Source organism: Mus musculus, chromosome 11 (assembly GCF_000001635.26).
Source record: "Mus musculus strain C57BL/6J chromosome 11, GRCm38.p6 C57BL/6J".
NCBI classification, from domain to species: Eukaryota; Metazoa; Chordata; class Mammalia; order Rodentia; family Muridae; genus Mus; species Mus musculus.
Genome location: NC_000077.6, coordinates 75,320,157 through 75,343,028, shown reverse-complemented (window position 1 = coordinate 75,343,028; position 22,872 = coordinate 75,320,157). Strand labels below are relative to the sequence as shown.

General features: G+C 43.4%; 1 protein-coding gene across 3 annotated transcripts in view; it reads left to right on the top strand.

The window, feature by feature from the left end:
* Rpa1 (replication protein A1) overlaps positions 1 to 22,872 on the top strand; it is a 48,196-nt gene that overhangs the window by 5,426 nt on the left and 19,898 nt on the right. The window contains exons 2-6 of one of the 3 annotated variants that reach the window (NM_001164223.1): positions 835 to 885; positions 1,923 to 2,001; positions 2,631 to 2,739; positions 3,254 to 3,316; positions 14,268 to 14,356. In NM_001164223.1, the coding sequence (NP_001157695.1) occupies positions 835 to 885; positions 1,923 to 2,001; positions 2,631 to 2,739; positions 3,254 to 3,316; positions 14,268 to 14,356 (391 nt within the window). Of the gene's footprint in view, positions 1 to 834; positions 886 to 1,922; positions 2,002 to 2,630; positions 2,740 to 3,253; positions 3,341 to 14,267; positions 14,357 to 22,872 lie in introns of all 3 variants that reach the window. The other 2 variants (XM_006534051.2, NM_026653.2) reach the window with 2 other exon arrangements.

Sequence of the window (22,872 nt, the reverse complement as noted above, 5' to 3'; positions counted from 1 at the left end):
TCTTTTTTTCTGGAATCTTCTGTTATAGCTTAGTCTGGTCTTGAACTCATGATCTTGCCTCAACCTCACGATTATTGAGGATTATTGAGATGGACAGGCTGTGTGACCATGCTCGGCTGTGTGTTTTAGCATGCATTAGTCATTTGAAAAACGTTGGCTCATGACACTTTACAGGTCTTCCATGTTTGATATGTTTTATTTAATCCAAAGTAATTCCAGCACCAGAGGCTGAGACAGGAGGATCTCAAGGTCAACCTAGAGATGCATAGCAGGCGGGGCCCCACTCGGTTAGGTTAATATCATCACTGACTTCAGGAGAAAAGTCTTAAGTATTGGGGACTAAAAGCAGGAGGATCTGAAGTTCAAGGTCATCTTTAGGAACTTAGCAGACTTGAGGCCAGCTTGGGCGCTGTGGGACCCTGTTTTTAAACCAGAAAACAAATTGAAAGGAAAAAAAAAAAAAGCTGGAGGAAGTGAATGTGAGTGTTCACATAGTCCTGTTTCCACAAGAAAACAGGGTTACTTTTGGCAACAAATAGGTGCTTTCTTTGAAGGCTGGCATTTTTGTGACTTGTCATTGGAGAAATGATTTAATTAAGACTTTTCTACTGAGTGCCTCTGAAGAGGCTCTTTTAAATTTAGTTTAATTTTATCTCATTGTTAGTGTGGTGTGCTTGTGCACACAGAAGGCAGCTTTCTAGAGTCTTTTCACTCTCTCCTCCACAGCTCCTGGAGTCAAACTCAGGCCCTGGCTAGGCAAGCTCTTAGGACAGTGTTAGCTGTAGCTTATTAAGTTTTTAAGAATTTTTATAAGACTCTGTTTTTCTTTCTCAGGTCATGATACAGCAGGAAAATACATCCATAAAGCCCATCCTGCAGGTCATTGTAAGTACCGGCATGTGTGTTTAGCAGAATGAAGATGGTTCAACTCATAGATAATTAAACATTGCATTTGATGGAAGACATGTAGTTTTGTCTACATCCCAGAAACACACATGCACATTCTCTTTCTCCCATTTCCAGAACACACTTTCCCCGCCCCTCTCTCTAACACACACTCACTCACTCACTCAAACTCACCAACAGGTACTATAGGGTGTTTTGTTGTTTTGTTTTGTTTTTTTGTTTTTTTTGTTGTTGTTGTTGTTTTGATGAGCTTTTAATTTTGTTTTTTCGAGTCAGGGTTTCTCTATGTATCTCTGGCTGTCCTGGAACCAGGCTGGCCTCGAACTCACAGAGATCCACCTGCCTCTGCCTCCCAAGTGCTGGGATTAAAAGACCTGCACCACCCCGCTTAAATTTCTTTTAGTTAATCTACCCATCATTCAGTGGGTTCTAAAACATACTGTGAATTTCATATATCAATAGATGGGAGACTCCAGGATCATTCCTTCAGACTTTGAGGCAGGAGGTGAAGGTGGCACCACTCCTGGGCCAATCACCTTGTGGCTCTATTTACCTTAACTTCCTTCAGAGGCTGCCCCACCCTTTCCGGCTGAGTCCGTGACTGCTCTGCCCCAGATCCGTATGTCCACACGTTGCTGTTATCTCTGCCTCGGTCCCTTCTCCAGCTCTGAGCTGCTTTAGGCAAATTGTCTTTCTTTCCAATTTTAATTTTACTTCATATTTTCAGCATGTTCCCTAAACAGTTTCTGCATGTGTTCGATGCCATCTTACACATTGTTTTGACATATGGGAGAAAGAACACATGACTATTGATACTTCTGTTTCTATCGTTTTTAATAATGCCAGCTCAATCCATTGTTCTTTCATTAGTATTTAGGTGTCAGGAGGATGGGCAAGTGGTTCATCTTGTCTCAGATTAATGGCAAACCTAGTCTCCTGCCAGTTAGCTTTGCTTACCCTCAGGGCTTGGGCAAAGAGCCTGCCTAATGAATCAACTTTTCTGTCAACTTTTCCAGAACATCCGTCCCATTTCTACAGGGAATAGGTCACCCCGGTACCGACTGCTCATGAGTGATGGGTTGAACACGCTTTCCTGTGAGTATGATGAATACATCTAAGCTTTGGGAATCCTTGAATAGCAGCAGCACCCCCACCCCCACACACAACCTTTGATTGCAGTGTTTAGAGCCCCTGAAGCCCACGTTGGCTGCGGGCTTTGTTCAGGCAGAGTTGCCAGTGGCAGTGAGCCGTCCTGACGGTAGCCTGGATACAGTGGAAAGCCGCCATTCGGCCTGATTAACTTTCTCTAACTGGTGGTGTGTGTTTTCTTTGATTAATTTCCCTGAGGATAGTATTGACATTTCGTGGGATGGGTGAGCTGTCCTGTCCTTCCTTTTCAGGAGTTTTATTTCTGTCCTAGAAGCTTTAAAAAGAAAATGGGGGCCTTTCTGGAATATTTGCCTGTTGTCTCTAGTCACGGGGCTAAAGACCGAGAAAGGTCTTTCCCCAGAAACTAGAATTACAGTAAAAATGATTTGGAGACTGTGAGAAACAGATACCATTTAGGAAGAGCCTCAGACTTTTACATGGGGCGGATTGATGCTGCTTTCCTCTCTGCAGGGCGGAGGAGTTTTAAACAGCTGTATTTAATGGTTCTCCTTGTGATGAGCTTTCGGGTTAAGGAAAGGCTTGGAGACTGAGCCCCTCTCTCTCTGCTTTTGCAGCGTTCATGCTGGCCACGCAGCTGAACACCCTGGTCGAGGGAGGGCAGCTGGCCAGCAACTGTGTCTGCCAGGTCCACAAGTTCATCGTCAACACCCTGAAAGACGGCAGGTATGCGCTTCCTTATCCACTCGCTTGCACTGTAGAGCGGGAACTACAGGTCGGAAGTTCAGGAAGGAGGTTTAACAAGGCAGCGAGGAGCTCAGCCGGATGCAGACGAACATTGCCGCCAAGGGAGGAGTAGCAGAGGAAACAAGTTGGAATCCCAGAGAACAGATTACAGTAGATGTGTCATTTCTTCAGCATTACTGTAGTATCTTCTAAGGAAGAGGTCGCTTACTACAACAAAAGAAACGTTTAATTATCCAGTCTGGGTCCTTTTTTTTTTTTTGTGATCTTGAGTCTTCGGTAGTAAGTGTGTTGAGCTGATATAGAATACGGTTAAGTACTTGCAAGATGTTACATGCTAGAAATACAGTGTGAGCAGAACTGTTGTTCCCATTTCTTAAAAAAAAAAAAAAATAAAAAAATAAGGATGTACTTTTAGAAAAGAAAACTTTATTTTAGGGAGAGGTTTATATGTATATACTTTCTTCTAATTTTTTTTTTTTTTTTTCGGTGATAGAATGCAACCAAAACCTCATGGGAATCCGTATGGTGAACAGTCAGTGCTGAGGAAGTTAAGCCAGTGTGTGTTATATTACACACGGGTGTATGTGTAACTTTTTTAAAAACTTATTTTATGTATGCAGGTGTTTTGTCTACATGTATGTCTGCACACCAGAAGAGGGCATCAGCTCCCACAGGACCAAAGTTACAGACAGTTGTGAGCTGTCATGTGGGTGGTGGGAATTGAACCCAGAACCTCCAAAAGAGCAGCCAATGATCTTACCCATTGAGACATCTCCTCCAGCCCCATTACTTGTATATTTTGAAACATGTTTTCTTTTCCAGCTCATTTATTTATTTTTATGTTACGTAGATTGCCTACACTTATGTTTCTGAGTGTTGAATCCCCTGGAACTGGAATTGCAGACAGTTGTGAGCTGCCATGGTGATGCTGGGAATTGAACTGGAGACCTTTGGAAGAGCATCCAGTGCTCCTAACCATTGAGCTCTCTCTCCAGCCCTATTACCTGAATACTTTGAAACACTTTTTTCTTTTCATATTAACTTGTTACGTCTGTATTCTAATTTTAACATTTAGCCTTACTACTGTCAATTTTGAATATCTTTTATAAAATTGAGTTTAAGATATGATTGGTAGCCGGGCGTGGTGGTGCACGCCTTTAATCCCAGCACTTGGGAGGCAGAGGCAGGCAGATCTCTGAGTTCGAGGACAGCCAGGGCTACACAGAGAAACCCTGTCTCAAAAAACTGAAAAAAAAATTTTTTTTCTTTTTTGATTGGTAAGTTTACACTTGGTGTTAATCTTTAAATTTTTTACTTTATTTTATTTTTGAGGCAAGATCTCACTGTGTAACCCTGGCTAGCTGGAACTCACTATTTAGAGCAGGCTGGCCTCTTAACAGATCTGCCTGTTTCTGCCTTCTGAGTGCTGGAATTAAAAGGGGTAGTGGTGAGCAGTTTTGCAAGAGCAGCAAATGCTCTTAGCCACCGAGCCATCTCTTCTCCATGCCTCTGTGTGTGTGTGTGTGTGTGTGTGTGTGTGTGTGTGTGTGTGTGTGTGTGTGTGTGCGCGCGCGCGCATGTGCAACATGCGTGTGTCTTATTTACTGTGTCTTATTTTGCTTTGGTTTCTTCTGTTTGTCATGAACTGACATTTTTTGTTAAAGAGCTGAGGGTAGCCAGGATCTCTAGGCAAGCAGTGCACTACTGAGCTCCACCCCAGCCCTCATGTCATTCTTTATAATCACTCTTTACTCAGGCCACCTACACGCTGTTTATAGCCTGCCTTTGTCTCTTTGGCTATACTTCCTGTTTATGTCTATGCCTCCCCTCTTTCTTTTTCTTTCTCTTCTCTTCTCATCTCATCTCATCTTTCTTCAGTGGGTAGCCTGGTCTAGAACTCACAAAGATTTGACTGTCTCTGTCTCCTTGCACTAATTAAAAAATCTTTTACAAGCATCTTTTAGCAATTCTTACAGGGAAATTTTGGAATGTTAAACTCTGATTGTTAGCGGGCTGAAGATAACAATAGCTCTGATGATAAATTGCTTGCCAGGCAAGTGTGAAAATCTGAGTTTGATCCAAAAAGCCGGGTACAGAGGCCAAAGAGTCCATAATCCTAGTAGGGGCAGGAATCAGGGATGGGTGGGTCCCTGGGGTTTCCTGGTTTGTCAGCGTAGCCCAATTGGGAATAGCCAGGTTTCAGTGAACGATGCTTTCTGCAAGCTGAGAGAGGTCCTTGTTCAATCTCTGTGACCCAACTGGAGGGAGAAGAGAGCCAGCTCTCCAGAAGTGGTCCTCTCAACTTTGTGCATGCATGTCCATGTTCACACAGGGAATGGATAATGCTTAAAAGGAAGACCGGCAGGGGGTTGGTAATGCACCTCCTTTGGTGACATGCTTTCCTCTTGTTCATGCTGCTCCAGGTGTGGTCGGCAGCACCAAAAACCAGGTGTATGTTTGTAATCCCAGTATTCTCTGGTCGTCAGTAGGAAATGAAAAGCGAGGTCATCTTCGTATAGAGTTAGCAAACTCTAAGCCAGCCTCGGCTACATGAGACTTTGTCTCAAAACAAAGGAAAAATCAAGGAGGACGGCTCCCGAGCACTGTCACCTGAAGCTGACCTCTGGCCTCCACATGCATGTGCGCAAACACATGTCCTGCACAAACACACAGACACCCGCATCTGCTCCCCGACAAAAGAACCTGAAACCAGTATACTTTGAGAATTTCCCATTCATAGTTACCATTGTGTGTTCCTTGTGGTCCTTCTGAGAACTGTATGGTTAGGTCAGTTCCTTGCAGGAACTCAGTGTGGCCTCTTGGTGTGGTGAGGAGCTGTAGTGGAGGAGCGCATACTAAAACAGCAGTGCTGTAGTAGATACAGATCATCAGGAAGCAATACTTCACACGCCCTCCGTGTAGCATCCAGAGACACTTGAGTGATGTTTCTGTGTGACCTAGCAGTGCTTCTACACAGTAGACTTCTGTATTCTTAGTTCTCTCGTCCTGAAACCCAGGGCTTCTTGCATAGTGGGGAACACTCTATTAATCTGGTTTTCTCTATGCCTCCCACCTCTATCAGTTTGAGTCAGTCTCAGCTGCCCTGGCTGCCTTCCATCTGTAGCGCTTTTGCTGATTCCACAGCAGCTGGGATTATAGGTGTGCACTCTCACCCTTAGCCAGCAGACCTGGCATTGGGCATAACTGGCCCGTGAGCTTCAAAGTCTCACACATGCAAACAAGGTTGGTGTTTATGTTTTTAAGTATTGAGTGCTGTATTAGTTAACCTTTCTCATTGGTGTGACCAAATGCCTGGTAAAAGCAATGTAGAGAGGAGGTTATTTTGGTTCACGGTTTGAGGGTGTGGTCTGTCATGGCAGCTAAAGCAGGAAGCACCGTGTCTCGCTGCAGCCACAGACAGGAAGCCAGAAGCAATGAGCACTGACGCTCAGCTCACTGGCTCCTTTTTATTCTGTCTGAGGCTTCGGTCCATAGATGGTGTCACTCCCACGTCAGTTAACCTAGTCCAAAGACCCCTTCAGGGGCATGCCTGGAGATGTGCCTGCTGGAGTTCTAGATACGGTTAAGTTGACAGTATCAACTGTCAGATGGGTGACGTTATTTTGACCTGTTTTCCGTGAGTTTTTTGAGCCGTTTATCTTTGGCTCTTGTTTTAATGAATTCAGTCTATTTTATGACTCCCTTCTGGGAAGTGCCACTCTCTGCTTAGGCTTTCTTGTATGCTAGGTTCTTTGTCCTTTGTGTGCCTTGTTCCTTTCCTTTCATACCCCGTGTGTTGAATTGTTCTGTCTGTGCCATTCCCTCTTATCTATACATGATTAATATGAACAGTCCTGGACAGCTCTGCCAGCCTTGATGTTTGTTCTGCCGTTGTCTAGGCAAGGCACATCTTCTTGCAGGCTTGCCTGCTGGGGATCCAGTGTCTTCCACTCCAGGCTCTCTTGAGTGTTAGCAAGCAGTGCTTCTGGCTGCTAGCAGTTGTGGTTGGTTGTCTCCTTCCAGCTTGTCAGGGATTGAACTCGTACCAGGCTTAGACAGCAGGTTTTTCTACCCACTGAGCCACATTACAGCCTATTTTAATGTTTGTAAATTTAAAACAAAAAAAATGTGTGTGTGTGGTGTGTGCACCCCTTCACATACTCATAGAACCCCCAATGTCTTCCTCTGTGGCTCTCTACCTTATTCCCTTGCAAACTTCTCACTGGCCCAGAGATCACTGGGTTTTTTGCCTAGGTGGGAGTTCAAAGTGCCCCATCCACCCTGCCTCCAGCCCTTCTAGACTGGGTAAGAGAAAGGCACCACCAATTAGTTAACTTTTCAGACGTGCTGGGGATCCGAACTCATGCTTACACAGGTACTCTCAATCACTGAGCTGTCGCCCCAGCCCCCACTTTGTTCTTTAAAAAACATTTGAGATGCATTTTTTTTTAAGTTTTATGTATATGGGGGATTTGTCTGCTACATATATGTCTGTGTACCATGTGTGTGCCTGGTATCCATAGACTGCACAAGAAGACATTGGATCCTCTGGAACTGGAATTAGGAGTCATTATGTGGATTCTGGGAATCAAACCTGGTCCTCTGGAAGAGCAGCCAGTGCTCTTAACCTCTGAGCCAACTCTCTAGCCAAGATACTTTGTTTTTTGTTTTTTGTTTTTTTTATTTACAGACGCTCTTAGTAAAGCAGGCGTATTAACTCTGGTGTCCGTTTTACGTATTTATTCATTCTAGCTTTGTTTATATATGGTATTTTGTGGTATAAATCTGTTTGCATTTGTCCACTTTCTGCATTATGTCCTCTGAATCATGTTGCTGGGGAAGCTTTCTGACCAAGCTTAAGACTGTATTTTCGTATTTCCAGTGAGTTTGTTATCACATATGACACAAGCAAGGAATGTAACTTAGGTTTCTCTTCCAGATGGGCAGTCCTTAAAGGGCCAGTAGAGTGCTTTATTCTGAGTGTGATGGGAAGGCATAGTGTTTGATCAGGAGCTTTAAATTATTTATTCTGTTTATGAGAAAGGGTCTCATCTAATGTAGCCATCTAAGGCCTCTAACTTACCTAAGGATGACCTTAAGCTGGGTCCTCTACAGAGCCTGCCTGATGTGCACGGTGCTGGGGATTGAATGCGGGGCTTTGTACACAAGACTGCATAGTCATCCTTGAGTCATGAGTGTTTTTAACTCTTTTTTATAAGTGCTGGACATTTAGCCTAGAGCCTCACACATGGTAGGCAAACACTCTATGGTAGCCACGCATTATGTCTTTTGTTGCCTTAATATGCTAAGGCACTAAGGCTTGTACAGGTTTCTCTGAAAAGGCTGGGGTGTGGTTCAAATGGCTTTGTGCTTGCTGGGCATAGCGGTACACCCCTGTAATCCCACCACTTGGGAGATGGAAGCAGGAGGATTAGAAGTTCAAAGTCGTCCTCAGCTATATAGTATGAGGCCAGCCTTGTATCTTACTATATTGAGATTCTACCAAAAGCAACAAATAAGATGAAACAAACCAAAAAGTTCTCTGGTAACTATGGGAAATTGATAGTTGGGCAGCAGACATAAAAGACACTGGTATCCTGAGTTTGCCACTGTCCTCTCCCGCCTCTGATTGTATTCATGAGTCACTGGGCAATTTTTAAAAGTATGATTTTGAGCCGGACAATGGTGGCGCATGCCTGTAATCCCAGCACTTGGGAGGCAGAGGCAGGTGAATCTCTGAATTCGAGGCCAGCCTGGTCTACAGAGTGAGTTCCAGGACTGCACAGAGAAACCCTGTCTTGAAAAACCAAAAAAAAAAAAAAGTATGATTTTTGAACACTTGACATTGTTGAGTAGTCATTCTCACAGTTAAGTTTAGAATGTTTTCTTACCCCCATAAAGAAACCCAGTACCCTTTAGCTGCCAATCCCAAATCTCTTGAGTCCTAGAGGCTCACTGATCTTCTCATTTCTATATAATGTAAATGGAGTCATGCATTTCCTGATCCTCAGTGACACTTCTTTATTTACCATAGTATTTTCAGGGCTAAGTTTTTGTTGTGTTACTGTGTCGTTCCCCTGTGGTAGGGGGCTGTGATATCCTGTTGTGCAGACAGATCACATTTTGCTTATTTTTTTTTTTCCTCTGTGATACGGCTGTCAGTGCACATGCTAAGCAGATGCTCTATACTGAGCTATATCCTCAGCCTCTTTACTTTTTGTTTTGAGACAAGGTCTTGCTAAGTTGTCTAGGCTGGCCTTGAACTTGAGATCCTCCTGCCTCGACCTTAGTTGGAATTATAGACCTGGGCCTCTAGGCCCAGCACATTTTGCTTATCTTGTTTTTCAGCTTACAGGCTGTTGGATTGTTTCCATCTGTTTGCATTTTGAGTAATGCACTGAATATTAGTGTACTATATGGTTGTACATGGTTATTAGTGTACTATATGCTTGTATATGGTTAGCCCTCTTTCTGTGGCTTCTTGATCCGTGTATTCAGAAGTATTCAGGGGAAGTACTGCACCTGAATGAACCTGAGTAGAGACATTTTCTTGTTACGCCCCAGATAATACAGTGTAACATAATTTGCATCATCTTGGCTACTATAAGTAATCTAGAGATAATTTAAAGCATTTAGGAGAATGTCAATTAAATGCAGATGCTACTACCTTGATCCACGTACAGATCCTGCTAGGAGTGGTTTCCTGGCAATGCAGATGCTGAGGGTGAATGTATTTTAGAGAGAAGTTGCTAGTCCAGGTTCTGACTATGATTTAACTAATGAGGAATTACCAGGTTATTTTCCCAAACAGCTATACCCCCCACACACACCCGCCCTCTCCCTAGCAAGGCGTGGATGATCTACACATCTTTCACAGCCCTTCGATGTATGTGCTGCCAAAATACCATCTGTGGAGTATTCTAATAATGTTTGGCAGTTTTCATGGTTTTTTTTCTTCTATGTGAATTATAAGAGTGCTATCAAGTTCAAAAGCCAACCAGAGATCTCCTGAATATACATAATTGCATTAAATTGATATATTTTGACATTAGATCTTTTCATCCAAGAATATGATATCTTACCATTTAAAGCCTTGAGTTTTTTAGACAATTATCTCTTTATTACAATATGTGTATTTATTTGGCATTTGTTTCTTTGAATTTCTTTTTACATGTGTAGATTTATTCGTGCAGGCACACGGACTATAATGTAATTTAACTTAATTTTTTTATTTTTATCATTGGGAGGGTGTGTGTGTGCTGCATGTACCGTGTATGTGTGGAAATCAGAGGACATCTTTCAGGAGTTAGTTCTTTCCTCCCTCTATAGCTTTCAGGGATCAAACTCAAGTGTGTACTGAGCGCTTATGCCCAGTGCGCCATCGCACCAGGCCTGCTTCTTTGTTTTTTATGGGTCTGAATCAATTAGCACCATTACAACAATGTTGACAATCAGCAAGTACCTTTCTCTACCTGGCTAGTAAGAGAAGTAAGTGCCTTTGGTGTGTGAACGCAGTTTCTCTTGTGAAGTGCATGGACTTGATCTTTGCTCACAACGTTTTTTAGGTCCTTAAGTTGCTTGGGTTTTATGGGAAAGGCTCTTGGGTTTTTTGAAAAGATTTTACTACAACTTGATATAATCATTATTTTTAATCCTTTAAATAGTATGACTTATTTTAACAGATTAATATTGAACTGTTCTTTCATTCTTACATAATAAATCCTGCCTTAAAAAATAATCCTCTTAGCTTCCTTTCTCTATTTTCAAATTTGTTTTATATTTTTGCATGATTTTGAACATTTATAAAAGTAGGCAGACAACACAGTAGAACCAAGTCCCCATATAGCTGTGCACATAGCTTCAGATTATTGCCTGATAATAGGTCCTGTTTTGTCTCTGTTTTCTCACAGGGATGTGTTATTGTGTGTGTGTACACATACATACATATATGTATGTATGTATGTATGTATGTATGTAATGAACTCCCTTTAACAAAACAAGTACTGGGCTGGGAAGACAGCACAGTTAGTTATGTGTTTAACCGCACAAGCATGACAACCAGAGTTGAGATCCCCACCAACCGCATAAAAAGCTGGGCATAGTGGCATTGACCTGTAGCCCTGGTGCTGGATGAAAGCTGGGGAGGCAGGTAGATCGGCAGAGCTTACTGGCAACAAATCTGCCCAGTAGGTAAGCTCTGGGCTCAGACATCCTATATAGGAAAAAGATGAAGGGCGAGGCGCAGCGGCACACACCTTTCGTGGTAGTGCTTGAGAGGCAGGGGCAGGCCAGTCTCTGTGACCAGCAGCCTGGCCTACATGTCAAGTTGCAGGACAGCCAGAGCCACCACCTACTGAGACTGTCTCAGAAATAAGTTTTTTAAAAAATTGAGATGAAGGAGCTGGTAAGATGGCTTAGAAGGTAAAGGCACTTATCACTAAGCCTGAAGCCCCGAGTTTGACCCTGGACCCCACACTGTAGAACCAACTCCTCCAAGTTCTTCTCAGACCTCCAGCAGAGCACAAGTGTATGCAGACACACACACTAAGTAAGTGAATGTAAAAAACATGACGTAGTGGCACTGGCCTTTAAACCCAGCATTGGGAGGAAGAAGCGGGTGGATCTCTTGAGTTTGAGACCAGCTTAGCCTACATAAGGAATTTCAAGGCAGCCAGGGCTACCTAGAAAGTAGCTGTTTATGAATGAATGAATAGAAGGAAGGAAGAAAGAGAGACAGACTTAAAAAATATATGCTGGAGAGTAACAGAAGAGGACACCGGCTTGCTGGTGTCTTGACCTCTGGCTTGTACACATACACATGTGTAGTGCATACACCCACATACAATTGTACTCAGACACACACAAACATGTACTCATTCATATACTGCACACCTCAACACTCAGAAAATGAAAAAACAGGTACCATTTACACCTCCGTGTTCGGTTTCCAACCACTCATATGTATGGGTTGTAAATGCTTATATCTGTATGTGTCTGTATATTTGTGTATACATTCAAAGTTGAGTCAGGATCCAACGTAAACTTGGATAGTAGTGGGTTGATGGTCTGGAAGCCTGCTCGCAGCTGTCTTTTTCTCCTCGTACCTTTTCCCCTGTTTGTTTCTACGACAGCAGGTCATTTGTCTCTAAGTGTTAGTTTCCCATCCTCTCTCTTTTGCTGATGGTAGCCTTGTAGTAGTCACCTGTGTTCTCTGTAAAATGGCTTTGCCGTGTTATTTCAATATGCTATCATCCTCATCTTGCTATATTTCATTCAATATATGTATATATTACAAGATAGATTAAAATTATTTTAATTTTATGCTTATGAATGTTTTGCCTAAGTATATTGCACCTTGTGTGTCTAGTGTCCACAGAACTCAGAAGAAAGTGTCACATATTCTGGAACTGGAATTGCAGGTGGTTGTAAGCCACCATGTGGGACCTGGAAACCAAATCCAGGCGCCAAGATGAAATTTTAGAAGACGTTATTATTATTATTATTAAATTATTTTTATTATGTGTACATGTCTCTGTAGTTATGCACATGTGTGTATATTGGTAGGGACTGAGGTACCTTTTGAAGCCAGAGATATCATATCTCCTGGAGTTGGGGTTAAAGGCAATTGTGAGCTGCTAAATATTGGTGCTGGGAACCAAACTCAAGAGTGCATACAACAGTGTGCACTCTTAACTGCTGGGCAGTCTCTCTAGCCCTAGCTGGTTTGTTTGTGTTTGTTTGTTTTGGTTTTTCGAGACAGTGTTTCTCTGTAGCCCTGGCTGTCCTGGAACTCACTCTGTAGACCAGGCTAGCCTTGAACTCAGAAATCCGCCTGTCTCTGCCACCCAAGTGCTGGGATTAAAGGCGTGTGCCACCACTGCTGGAATTGTTTTGTTATTTAATGTTTCTTTTTTTGTTTAGTTTAGTTTTGTTTTTAATTTCTGAAGCATGATGTTATGTTGCCAAGGCTGGCCTCTAACTCCCTGCATCTGGGGTGACCCTCGAGCTCCTGGTCCCCAGTGCTGGAATTCCACACTTGGCAGACAGTTCTAACAGGTCATCTTTGTCAGGTTCTCAGCAGCAGACCACTTTTTCAGGCTTGTTCTATTGAAGTAGCATAGCCTGATAGAATAACTTTACTGTAAAGATAGCACATACTGAATAATTCTGTGTGATAAAGCCCAGCATTCTACAGCCAGGCTGTGCAGACAGTAAAGCGTGGTGATTGCTGAACCCTTGCTCAGACTGCCCCACCCTTCTTCTCATTGCCGCTAGCACAGCTTTCCCTCGGTCCACTCAGTTCACCTTCTGTCATCCCCCCACTCCCCGCCTGCAATTATGTGTCCTCAAATTACATTTTTTGGTTGCAATTCTTCTTATTTTCTCCCAGTTTTCATGTGTGTGCATGTGTGTATGCCGGTTGACATTTGTACATGAACATGATAGCCTGAGATTTGTGAGCCATCATCCTTTTGCTTGGGAGTTACACCTGGAGGCAGGGTCTTGGTCAAGCCCAGAGCTCACTGATATGGCTTGTCTTGCTAGCCAGCTTGCTCTGGAGAGCCACTGTCTTAAAGAAGGAATTAGAGGTAGATTGCCACATCCATATTGCATTTATGTGCGTTTCTGGGCACCCGGACTCCAGTGCTCACACTCAGCGTGCCCAAGCCCTGGACCCCTTAGCTGTCTCCTGACACCAGTAGTTCGTCTTTATCTGCAGATGATGTTAGGCATCTTGTCCCAGTATGTAGTGAATGACATCGTTGGGCTGTTGCTTAATTAAGCACTGTGGCTGGCTACCTGCCTTTATTGAAAGTGCATTCTAGCAGAGAGAATGAAAACAATCACTAATTAATACAGAACTTAAAGCTAAGACGAGTGTTCTGAAGGAATGAAGTCATAGCTGCAGGAGGACAAAGAAACCTGATCTAAATAAGAGACCAAGAAAATGTCTTTGGAAATGATATTTGAGATGGGAGTTGGAGGGGTATAGCTCTATGGTAGAGCATTTGCCTAGCATGAATAAGTCCCTGGTTCAATTCCAGGTTTGAAAAGCACATATTAGATGAAGCAGAATGAGGGGAAAAATTCAGTCAGAGGACCATGTGTAGGCTTAGTGGCAGAAGGAAGCGTAGCACATGCTTTTTTTAAAATCTTGTTTTAAAAAAAAATCATCTTTTTGTGTTTTAGGGTTTTGTATTTAATAATCTAAATTGTATCAGTGCCTCCATGAGGATAATGGCATGCAGCAAGGTCTACTGTTTTAATCAGGGAACTAGATAGGAAATGAATTGCCCTATAATAAATTAAAGACAAAAACATTGGAGATGTGGGGAAAGAATAAGTGAAGTATTTACTTAGGAATTAATACTTCTCAAGTTAGTCCAGAATGAGAAAAGGTTGGTAAAGGATACAGTTTTAGCCAGACAACTACTAAAGTAAGCTTCTTAGTAACTCATCTGAAAGGCTGCAGAGTTCTTAATTCTAACTTGTGTCTGTCTTTGTAGGAAAGTAGTTGTTTTGATGGACTTGGAAGTTATGAAATCTGCTGAAGACGTTGGATTAAAGATTGGGAATCCAGTGCCCTATAATGAAGGTAAACTCCTCCTTATAGGTTGTAACTCTCAATTGGATATTGCTTTTTGGATCCAGAGTGCTACCTTGTGACTTAGTAGTCTCAGTAAGACAATGACTGGGGCATCAGGGAGGATCTACGCAGCTGGTTATTCTGGGTTTTGTTAATACTGAAGCAATGACACGTGGGTAGATCAGGAGAAGTTGTAGACGGAGTATGATGGCCATTCTGTGTAAGAGTTGACTGAAACTAGAACCTAGAATGTTCTGATAATGCAGGCTTTATATGTTGGCTGAGATGTGAGAGAGCCAGGTGCAGTCTTCTGTGTGTGAGTGAACATCTACGTATTTACACGCGTGTGTGTGCATGGGACTAGAGACCAAAGTCGAGACTTGTTGATTCCTTGGTCTCCTCCTGACTTGGAAGCCCAGGGACCTGAACTCGGGCTCTCACGCCTGGATTATGAACTCCTTATGGTCTAAGCAACTCCCCAGCCCCAGGAAGTGTCTTGTCTTAGGCTTTATCTTACAGGATTTTGTTTACTGGTTTGGTTTATTTTTGTTTTGTTTTGTTTTAAGATTTATTTATTCATTATCTGTAAGTATACTGTAGCTGTCTTTAGACACCCCAGAAGAGGGCATCAGATCTTATTACGGATGGTTGTGAGCTACCACGTGGTTGCTGGGATTTGAACTCAGGACCTTCAGAAGAGCAGTCAGGGCTCTTAACCGCTGAGCCATCTCTCCAACCTTATTTATGTTTTTATTTATTTTTAAGTGGCTCTTGTTGGCCTTGAACTTCCTGCTTCAGCCTCCTGAGTGGTGGGGTTACAGATGTGTGCTTCCACAGCTGGCTCACGTGCTGCCTTGGCTGGCCTCACACCCATGGTAGCTGAGGATGACCTTGTACTACTGATCTTCCTGCCTCTGCTTCCGAAATGCCACCATGGGTGATAGCAACCTTGATCTTGATGGCAAAAGTATTCTTTTCTTGTGCAAGTTTGAGACCAGCCTACATCACTAGAGACCTAGTCTCAAACAGCACCTGTGTGATGTTTGTCTGTGTGATCTTTCTTTGTCTTGTTCTTTTCAGGCAGCGTTTAACCTTGTACTGTTAAATGGCATTAAAACTGGGTGAGGTGGCTCATGATTGTTTCCCCTCACTCTGGAACTGAGGCAGAAGAGTTTTGAGGCCAGCATTGACTCCATTCAGGCTAGCCTGTGCCACAGAGTGAGACCCTGTGTCAAACCCCTCCTCCCAGAAATTTAATTACGGATTTAAGTGACACAGGGGGGGGGGGGAGGCAGCACCTTGGATCATTAAGTGTTTGGGTGCCTCTTACCCTTGGTTCTCATGCCAGCCCAGTCTGGCAGCTATCTGGGTGCTGGGGTTTCAGGATGTGCCACTGTGCCCAGCCAGTTTGTGTTCCTGTTCATCGGGTTGAGGAGATTTTACTTCTTTCTCCTGTTTGGTAACATTTTTATTAAGAGTGAATGGTCAATGTTGTCAAATGCTTTCCCTGTATTTATTAATAATCAAATGCCTTTTCTGTTTCGGTTAGCTAATACGGTGAATTATGATGATTGAATTTTTTGGATGCTAAAGCGACCTGGGGTTTCTGGGATAAGTCTGGATTTGCATTGTATTATCCTTTTCGCATATTTGGATTTGCTTTGCTGAGTCTACCTGATTAGATTTCGTTCAGTATTTTTTGCTGTCTGTCCACGAGAGATTTTTTTTTAAGATTTATTTTTAATTATGTTTATGTGTGTCTGTGCTTGGAGGATAGAAATGTTTAGGGTCTCTGGTACATTACAGGTGGGCGAACTGCCTGATACGGGTTCTGGGAACTGAACTCAGGTCCTCTGCAAGAGCAGTGCATGCCCTTAGCCACTGAGCCATCTCATCAGCCCCCTGAGTCAGTTTGGTTTTGGTATCTTAGTAGTACTGACCTTACAGGGTGTCTAGGCTCCTGTAGAATCCGTCTTTCTTATTTAATGTTTAATGTTTACTTGAATTCACTAGTGCTCCCTGGACCCAGGGGCTTCTCCAGACTTGATCCTGCTGCCTCAGCCACCATTGTGCCGCCGCCTCTGGCTCAGACAACAATTCTGATACAAGTGTATTTGGTTTATAAATGTGGAGACTTTGTAAAGAGCTTTTCTGTTACCAATAATTTAATTCCCCTAGGATCAAACGTGTGTTTGATGTCTCAACTTCTATTAAATTCTCAACGTGTCTAAACTTCTGGTAACTTACAGTGTTATGTTTGTGCTTCAGATTACGATACCCTTTGGTAAACTCTGTCTACACTAGGAAGGAGTATTTATAGTTGTACAGTGTTTCAGCTGCGTCCTCCTGGTTTTCTCTGTCAGGTGGGAGAGGGATGCTGGGCCCTCATATGGAATCGCGGGTTAACTTTTCTCTCGTGGTGCTCTTTGCCTTCTTCCCTTTTCCAATGTTTCTTACTGTCTCTGTTGCTGTATTGCTGTGACCCTGTCACTCTGGCCATGCTGTGGTGTTTGCAGTGTGCATGTTTTGAGCTTATCACGGCCTGTCACTAGGCTCAGCTGTGTCGATTTGTAAAATGTTGTGCAAGAATCCCGTTTCTTCTTCCCGATCTTTGTGGTATGCCTGTCAGCCTATCTGTCATAAAGCTGACAATTTATTGCTGGTATTGTGTTTAAACTGTTTGTAAGAGATTGTGCCTGTGCTTTGTCTTGAGATGTTCTCAGTTCAACCTTCGGGCTTCAGGCCTCGCAGGTTGGGTTTATAGGCACAGGCTTCCCGGGCCCACTCCCTCCCTCAAACTCCAGTTACGCTGATTAATGGTTAGCGTGCATCTATTGCTTTTTTAAAGCAGTGTCTCACTCTAGTCCTGGCTGGCCGTAAATCCCGGCCACCCCTGCTTTAGTTTGTTTGGATAACAAGAATGAGCCAGCAGACACACAGCCATTATTAAAATGATATTTAGAACTTGTGTTTATTTTTTCATCTTTGCCATTTCTGGGATGTCATTGGTCGGGCCCATCTTTTCTGCTGTCATTTAATAACGCTGACATCCAAACCCCCACTCTCTCTGCTCTCTCTCTCTTGCTCTTGGATCCACTTCCTCTCTCCCCAGTCAGTGATTTTTGAGACAGGGTTTCTTTGTTGCCTGGCTTTCCTGGAACCCACTGTACAGACCAGGCTGGCCTCGAACTCATGGATCCTCCTGCCTCACCTGCCTCTGCCTCCTGAGTGCTAGGGTTAAAAACGTGCACCCCCATGTCTGGCTTTCTTTTTTTTTTTTTTAACATGCTCTGGGAAGTTTTGTTAAATAACTTTTTGTTTCCTTTTCTCCAGTCTGGCTTGCTTCCAATAGTGCCAGAATCGCCTGGGTTGATGATAGCCAGGGTGCGTACTCTGTAGTCTTTTTCTGTTTTCTGAATGTTGTGCCCAATTCAATTACTGCTGTTGTAGTGATGGGCACCAGTTTGGACCAGTATGCGTCGAGTTATGTTTCAGATTTCCTCCGATAACCAGTCTCTCCTTCTGTGATCTCTGTCCTGATCACCTTCAGAGTCTGCTTCTGTCCCAGCGGGTACTTCCCAGTTCTCATAACAAGCAGACTCTAGAGTTGATCAGTTCCAGAGACTTTTGTCCTCTTTGCAGCCACTGTCTTCCTGCCATAAGTGCGGGACAGCTCCCAACCACGAGCAGCCACTATGGTGGACCAGAACGTTTATTTGTTTGTTTTTGTTTTTGTTTTATTGACTTGCCAGGTCCGGTGTGTGCTGTCCACACATACTCATGGGTGGGTGTGGGGCCACTCACTAGAGCATGGCTGACCCATATCGATAAAGGAAATCGATTCCCCCTACTTTAGAATCCATCAAATCAACTCTCTACAGCTTCTCCTTTAATAACAGGGCCTCTCGAGCCCATCCCAGCTCCATGTTAGAGTGGTCCCTGGCATGGTTTGCTGTAGGCAACCATAGTTACTAAGAGCTGATGAGGGCAGAGGCCCTGGCTTGTCCAGAGGACACCATTTTGTGCAGAGCTTTCCTGACACCTTATTTTTACAGTTCCTCACCGCACTTCCCTTTTCACAGTGGTCACTAAGCCTTGGTGTGTGAGTGTGTGTGTGTGTGTATGTGTGTGTGTGTGTGTGTGTGTGTGTATACTCTGACCATCTGTGAGTTTCTTTTGCTTCAAGAAATTCTAATCAGGGTAGAAAGATGGCTTAGCAGTTAAGAGCTCTTGATGCCTAATATTGAAGACCAGAGTTCTAGTCCCAGCAGCCATGTAACAAGGCTAGTGCCCACACACACTTATAACATTGGTTCCAAGAAAGGTGAGACAGGAGGATTGCTGGGACTTGCTGCCTTGTAGTCCAGCCAAGGAACAGGAGCCCCAGGTTCCAGGTTTAGCGAGAACCACTGCAATAGGTAGGAAGTGATAGAGAAGAGAGCCTTTATGCAAGTTTAGACACTCACACTAATGTCTGACACAAAGAAATGAAAACCGTCATTTGCGATTTTCAGGGTACGTTTCTAATGTATCCAGAAGTCTTCATTTCAAAGCTTTTCATTATTGTGAAAATTGTATTTAAGTATATAAGTTGTGTGAGTGAATCTATTACAGAATGTTATATATGTATATATTATTTATTTCACATTGGCATTTTTAATTATGTTTGCCTATAAAACTATGTAGTTTTTTAATTGAAACTTAACAAAAAACAACAAAACGCTTTAAAAAAAGAAGAAGAAGAAGGAAGATATGTATAATGTGTGTGTTAAATACCTTTAATTCCAGCACTGTGGAGGCAGAGGCAGGCAGATCTCTGGGTTGGAGGCCAGCCTGGTCTGCAGAGCAAGTTCTGGAACAGCCAGGGCTACACAGAGAAACCCTGTCTCAAAAAAATGAAAGAATCTTAAGATGGTCATATATGGGTTTTATAGCAGTTTGTATTTTTCTTTGAATGTTTGCGGGCATGTAGGTAAGCGTACCATGTGCATGCAGTGCTCTTGAAGGCCAAAAGAGGGCGTTAGCTTCCCCTGGAATTGGAGAAGCAGATGGCTGAGAGCCTCCATATGGGCGCTGTGCTCTTAACCACTGAGCCATCATCTCTGCAGCCCTGTTTCTTTAACAAGCATTAATGTTTGTTTTAATTTTTGAGTAGAGCTGCGTGACTTTGTAATCAAAACTATGGCGTGCAATGGGTGGGCTCCTACCCACTGCATTGTGCACCCACTGCTGCCCTTTATAGATAACACAGTTTAAGGTTTCTTTATCCTACCAGGGCTATTCGCCAAGTAACCAAATGCAAATGCTGCTCCTGTACCCCACATGGTTTACATAAAAGATAGCTAGTTCTCTACGCTGTCTTTTTTCTGTCCTCTTTAAAAAAATTATTTATTTTTGTGAAATAAAGTCTTACCTTATACCCCGACTGAGCCTGAAACTTGTTTACCAACCTCTGCATCCTGAATGCTGGGATTCTAGCTTCTCCCCCTTCCCTCCCCCCCCTCCCCCCGCCCCCCAGCAGTTCTGGTGTGGCTGTTCTGTTGTTTATTTAACCAACTCTGTGGTTAGATCCTTTTGTCTCCGTGCTCTGACTATAAAAGTGTGCTTGATCCTAATTTGAACCCAAGCACTGCAAGAAGGAAAAAAGATCCACCAGAAGCCGCAGTGAATTACCTCCTGGGTACACCAGTGTGCGGGCAGAGTGGGCTTTTTTTGCCAGAAGTGATTGCTGGGTTAACTGGGAATGTGCCTGTGATTGGCAGACACAGTTAGACATTCTCCTCTGCTTGTTACAGCGTACCCCAGCAATGAGTGAGCACACTGGTCTCTTCCCAGTCATGCCAGCAGCCCATCTTCTGTGTCTTTAAGAATTGATGGATGAAGAGCAGTATCATGGCTATAGCTTGTGTTCTGAGTGAGGTCTGTCCTTGTAAATGTTTAAGAGCCCCTTTGCCTTTTGGTTTTTGGCCTCTGAAGTGGACTTGTTGTTGTTGTTAGCCTGTTATGTGCTGTTTGTTTGCTTGTTTTTCTTCTTGATTTCTGTGAGTTCTTCAAAAAATAGGGAGTGTCGGTTTTTTTGGCTCAGATGTGAGCTCTGTGCTTTTTTTGGTTTTGGTTTTGGTTTTTTTGGTATTTTTTGGCATTGTTACCAAGCCAGGAGTATTGTTACTCAAACCACCATGGGACTGTCGTGGCTTCAGAAACAGCACCTTTCACCACAGCAAAGGCTTCAGGGGAGGCCGAGAACCAAAGTTAGATTTACATCCTCTGGAAGCTAGTCCAGCGCCTCTTACGTCAGAAGTCCACTGGAGTTAGTGAGCAAACACAGCCCAGGCTAGTAAGAATTCCACCATGCATCAAAATGCAAATATACATTTTATTACTGCTGCCATATTGAGCAAAAATGGATGGATGATTCAAAGTGTGCGAAATAAAACTAGACAGTCAATGCTGCATATACTGTAGGGATGGGTGCCTTTAAATCCTTCACGCTTGCAGCTGTGTGTGTGTCCTGTATCTGTGCTGTTGGCGATAATATCTTGCTCAGACTTAAACTAGGTACTGTATAATATACTTATTATTCATATTGGAATTATACCCAGCCTAATTGTGTCCATTTTCTGTCAGTAGGAACTGAGAAATATTGCATTGATCCATATCGTCTTACTTGTTTTCAGTGGTTTGGGAGTTGAGACAGGGCCTCACCATATAGCGTTGTTGATCTTGCAACTGTCTAGACCAGGCTGGCATGGAACTCCTGGCAGAGATCTGCCTGCCTCTGCCTCCCACATGCTGAGATTACAGGTGTGCACTACCATGGCAGGCTCTATTTATTTATTCTTTGTGTTTGTTAAGAAAATGCTTGCTTGGGAAGTTGGTGGGTTTGTTTGTGAATTTTTCTCTGCCCAGAGCTCACTTGCCATAATAGACTGTAAGAATGATAGCTATGAGCAGGTCACCGAGGGCGGAGCCTGCTGTAATCTAGTTCCCTCATGGCTTGGGACCAGTGTGTAGCCAGCAGAGCCTAAGAATTACGATCTGGCTTCCTGGGATAGCTTGATTTGCAGGTGGCCCAAAACAGGTTATTATAAACGGAGCCTACGTTACTGCTTTGTAGAATGGTTTTGGCTTTAGAAAGATTTTTCCTTAGCTATAGACTGATTGATTTGAGGTCTTGTGGGCAGCTGCTGCGTTACAATGCGTTAATTGAAGGGCAATTGCTGCTATTTACAATGCTCTGGAATTCTTGCCATCATTTGATTTGGGACTGTCTCTTGTACCAGATTTGCAAGAGATAAAGGTTACTCTATTAAGTGGATTAGTAGCTTTTCCTAATTACCACATCTTATGTTCTATATAATTAGAGTTATTGCTGCCAGGATTGGTTGTTTACAAATTAACTGCATGATGATGAAGTACATGAACTTAGCCAGAACGAGCTGAGGAATACCAGGTTTTCTCTTCTCAGCCAAAGATGTTAAAGATGACGTACTGTCTCCATCATTGTGCAGACAGTTACGGGAGTAACGCACTTAACTCTTGTTCCTGGTCCAGAGTGAGCACTCCAGGCAGTAGTTGCTGTTACTGGTGTGTCTCACGCATCCCAGGCTGGCTCAGACTCCTCATTACCTGAAGAGGAGGAGCACCTTGAACTTCTGGTCCTCTTTCTGCCTGTTCCCCAAGCACTGGGATACAGGCAAGGGACTACCCGGACTTAGCGACTGCTAGGCAGGTACTCTACTAAATGAGCTACACCCCCAGCCTCAGATTATCAGTTGGAGACTTATCATTGTATTATGTTCAACTAAAAATTATAACTGTAATTCTTATAAAAAATGAAAATTCTATGTTAGAATAGGTACATGTGTTGGGTTTTTGGTTTTTTTTTTTTTTTTTTTTTTTTTTGGTTTTTCGAGACAGGGTTTCTCTGTGTAGCCCTGGCTGTCCTGGAACTCACTTTGTAGACCAGGCTGGCCTCGAACTCAGAAATCCGCCTGCCTCTGCCTCCCGAGTGCTGGGATTAAAGGTATGCGCCACCACACCCGGCCTTGTTTTTTTAATTGTAGTAAAATATATGTTTACTGTTCAACTTTGAGATGGGGGTCTACCTATGGTACCTATGCTGGCCTTGACCTCCAGCTTCAATGAGTCTTGTGGCTCAGCCTCCTGGGTAGCTGTGGCTATGAGCAGATGCCACTGCAGCGGGCCGCTTGCCGTGGTTACACGGCACAGTGTCTTCTGTGGTTACAGGCTCCCTTACTGAACTTAGAGCTCAGGTTGGGCTGCCTGGCTATTGAGGCCTGGGATCTGCCTACCTCTGCTCCCTGCCTAGTCCGTCCTCACCTCTCTAGCACGCACGCCCCATGTGGGAACAAAACTCGGGTCTTTATGTTTTCTCTACCAACCAAGCCGGCTCCTCAGTTATCTTTTTATAGAAATTGAGTCGAGTGACCATATCCAGTTCAGTCAGACATGCGCAGCAGAAATGGTTCTGAGAATGAGGCTCCTACCTCAGGTAATTTGGA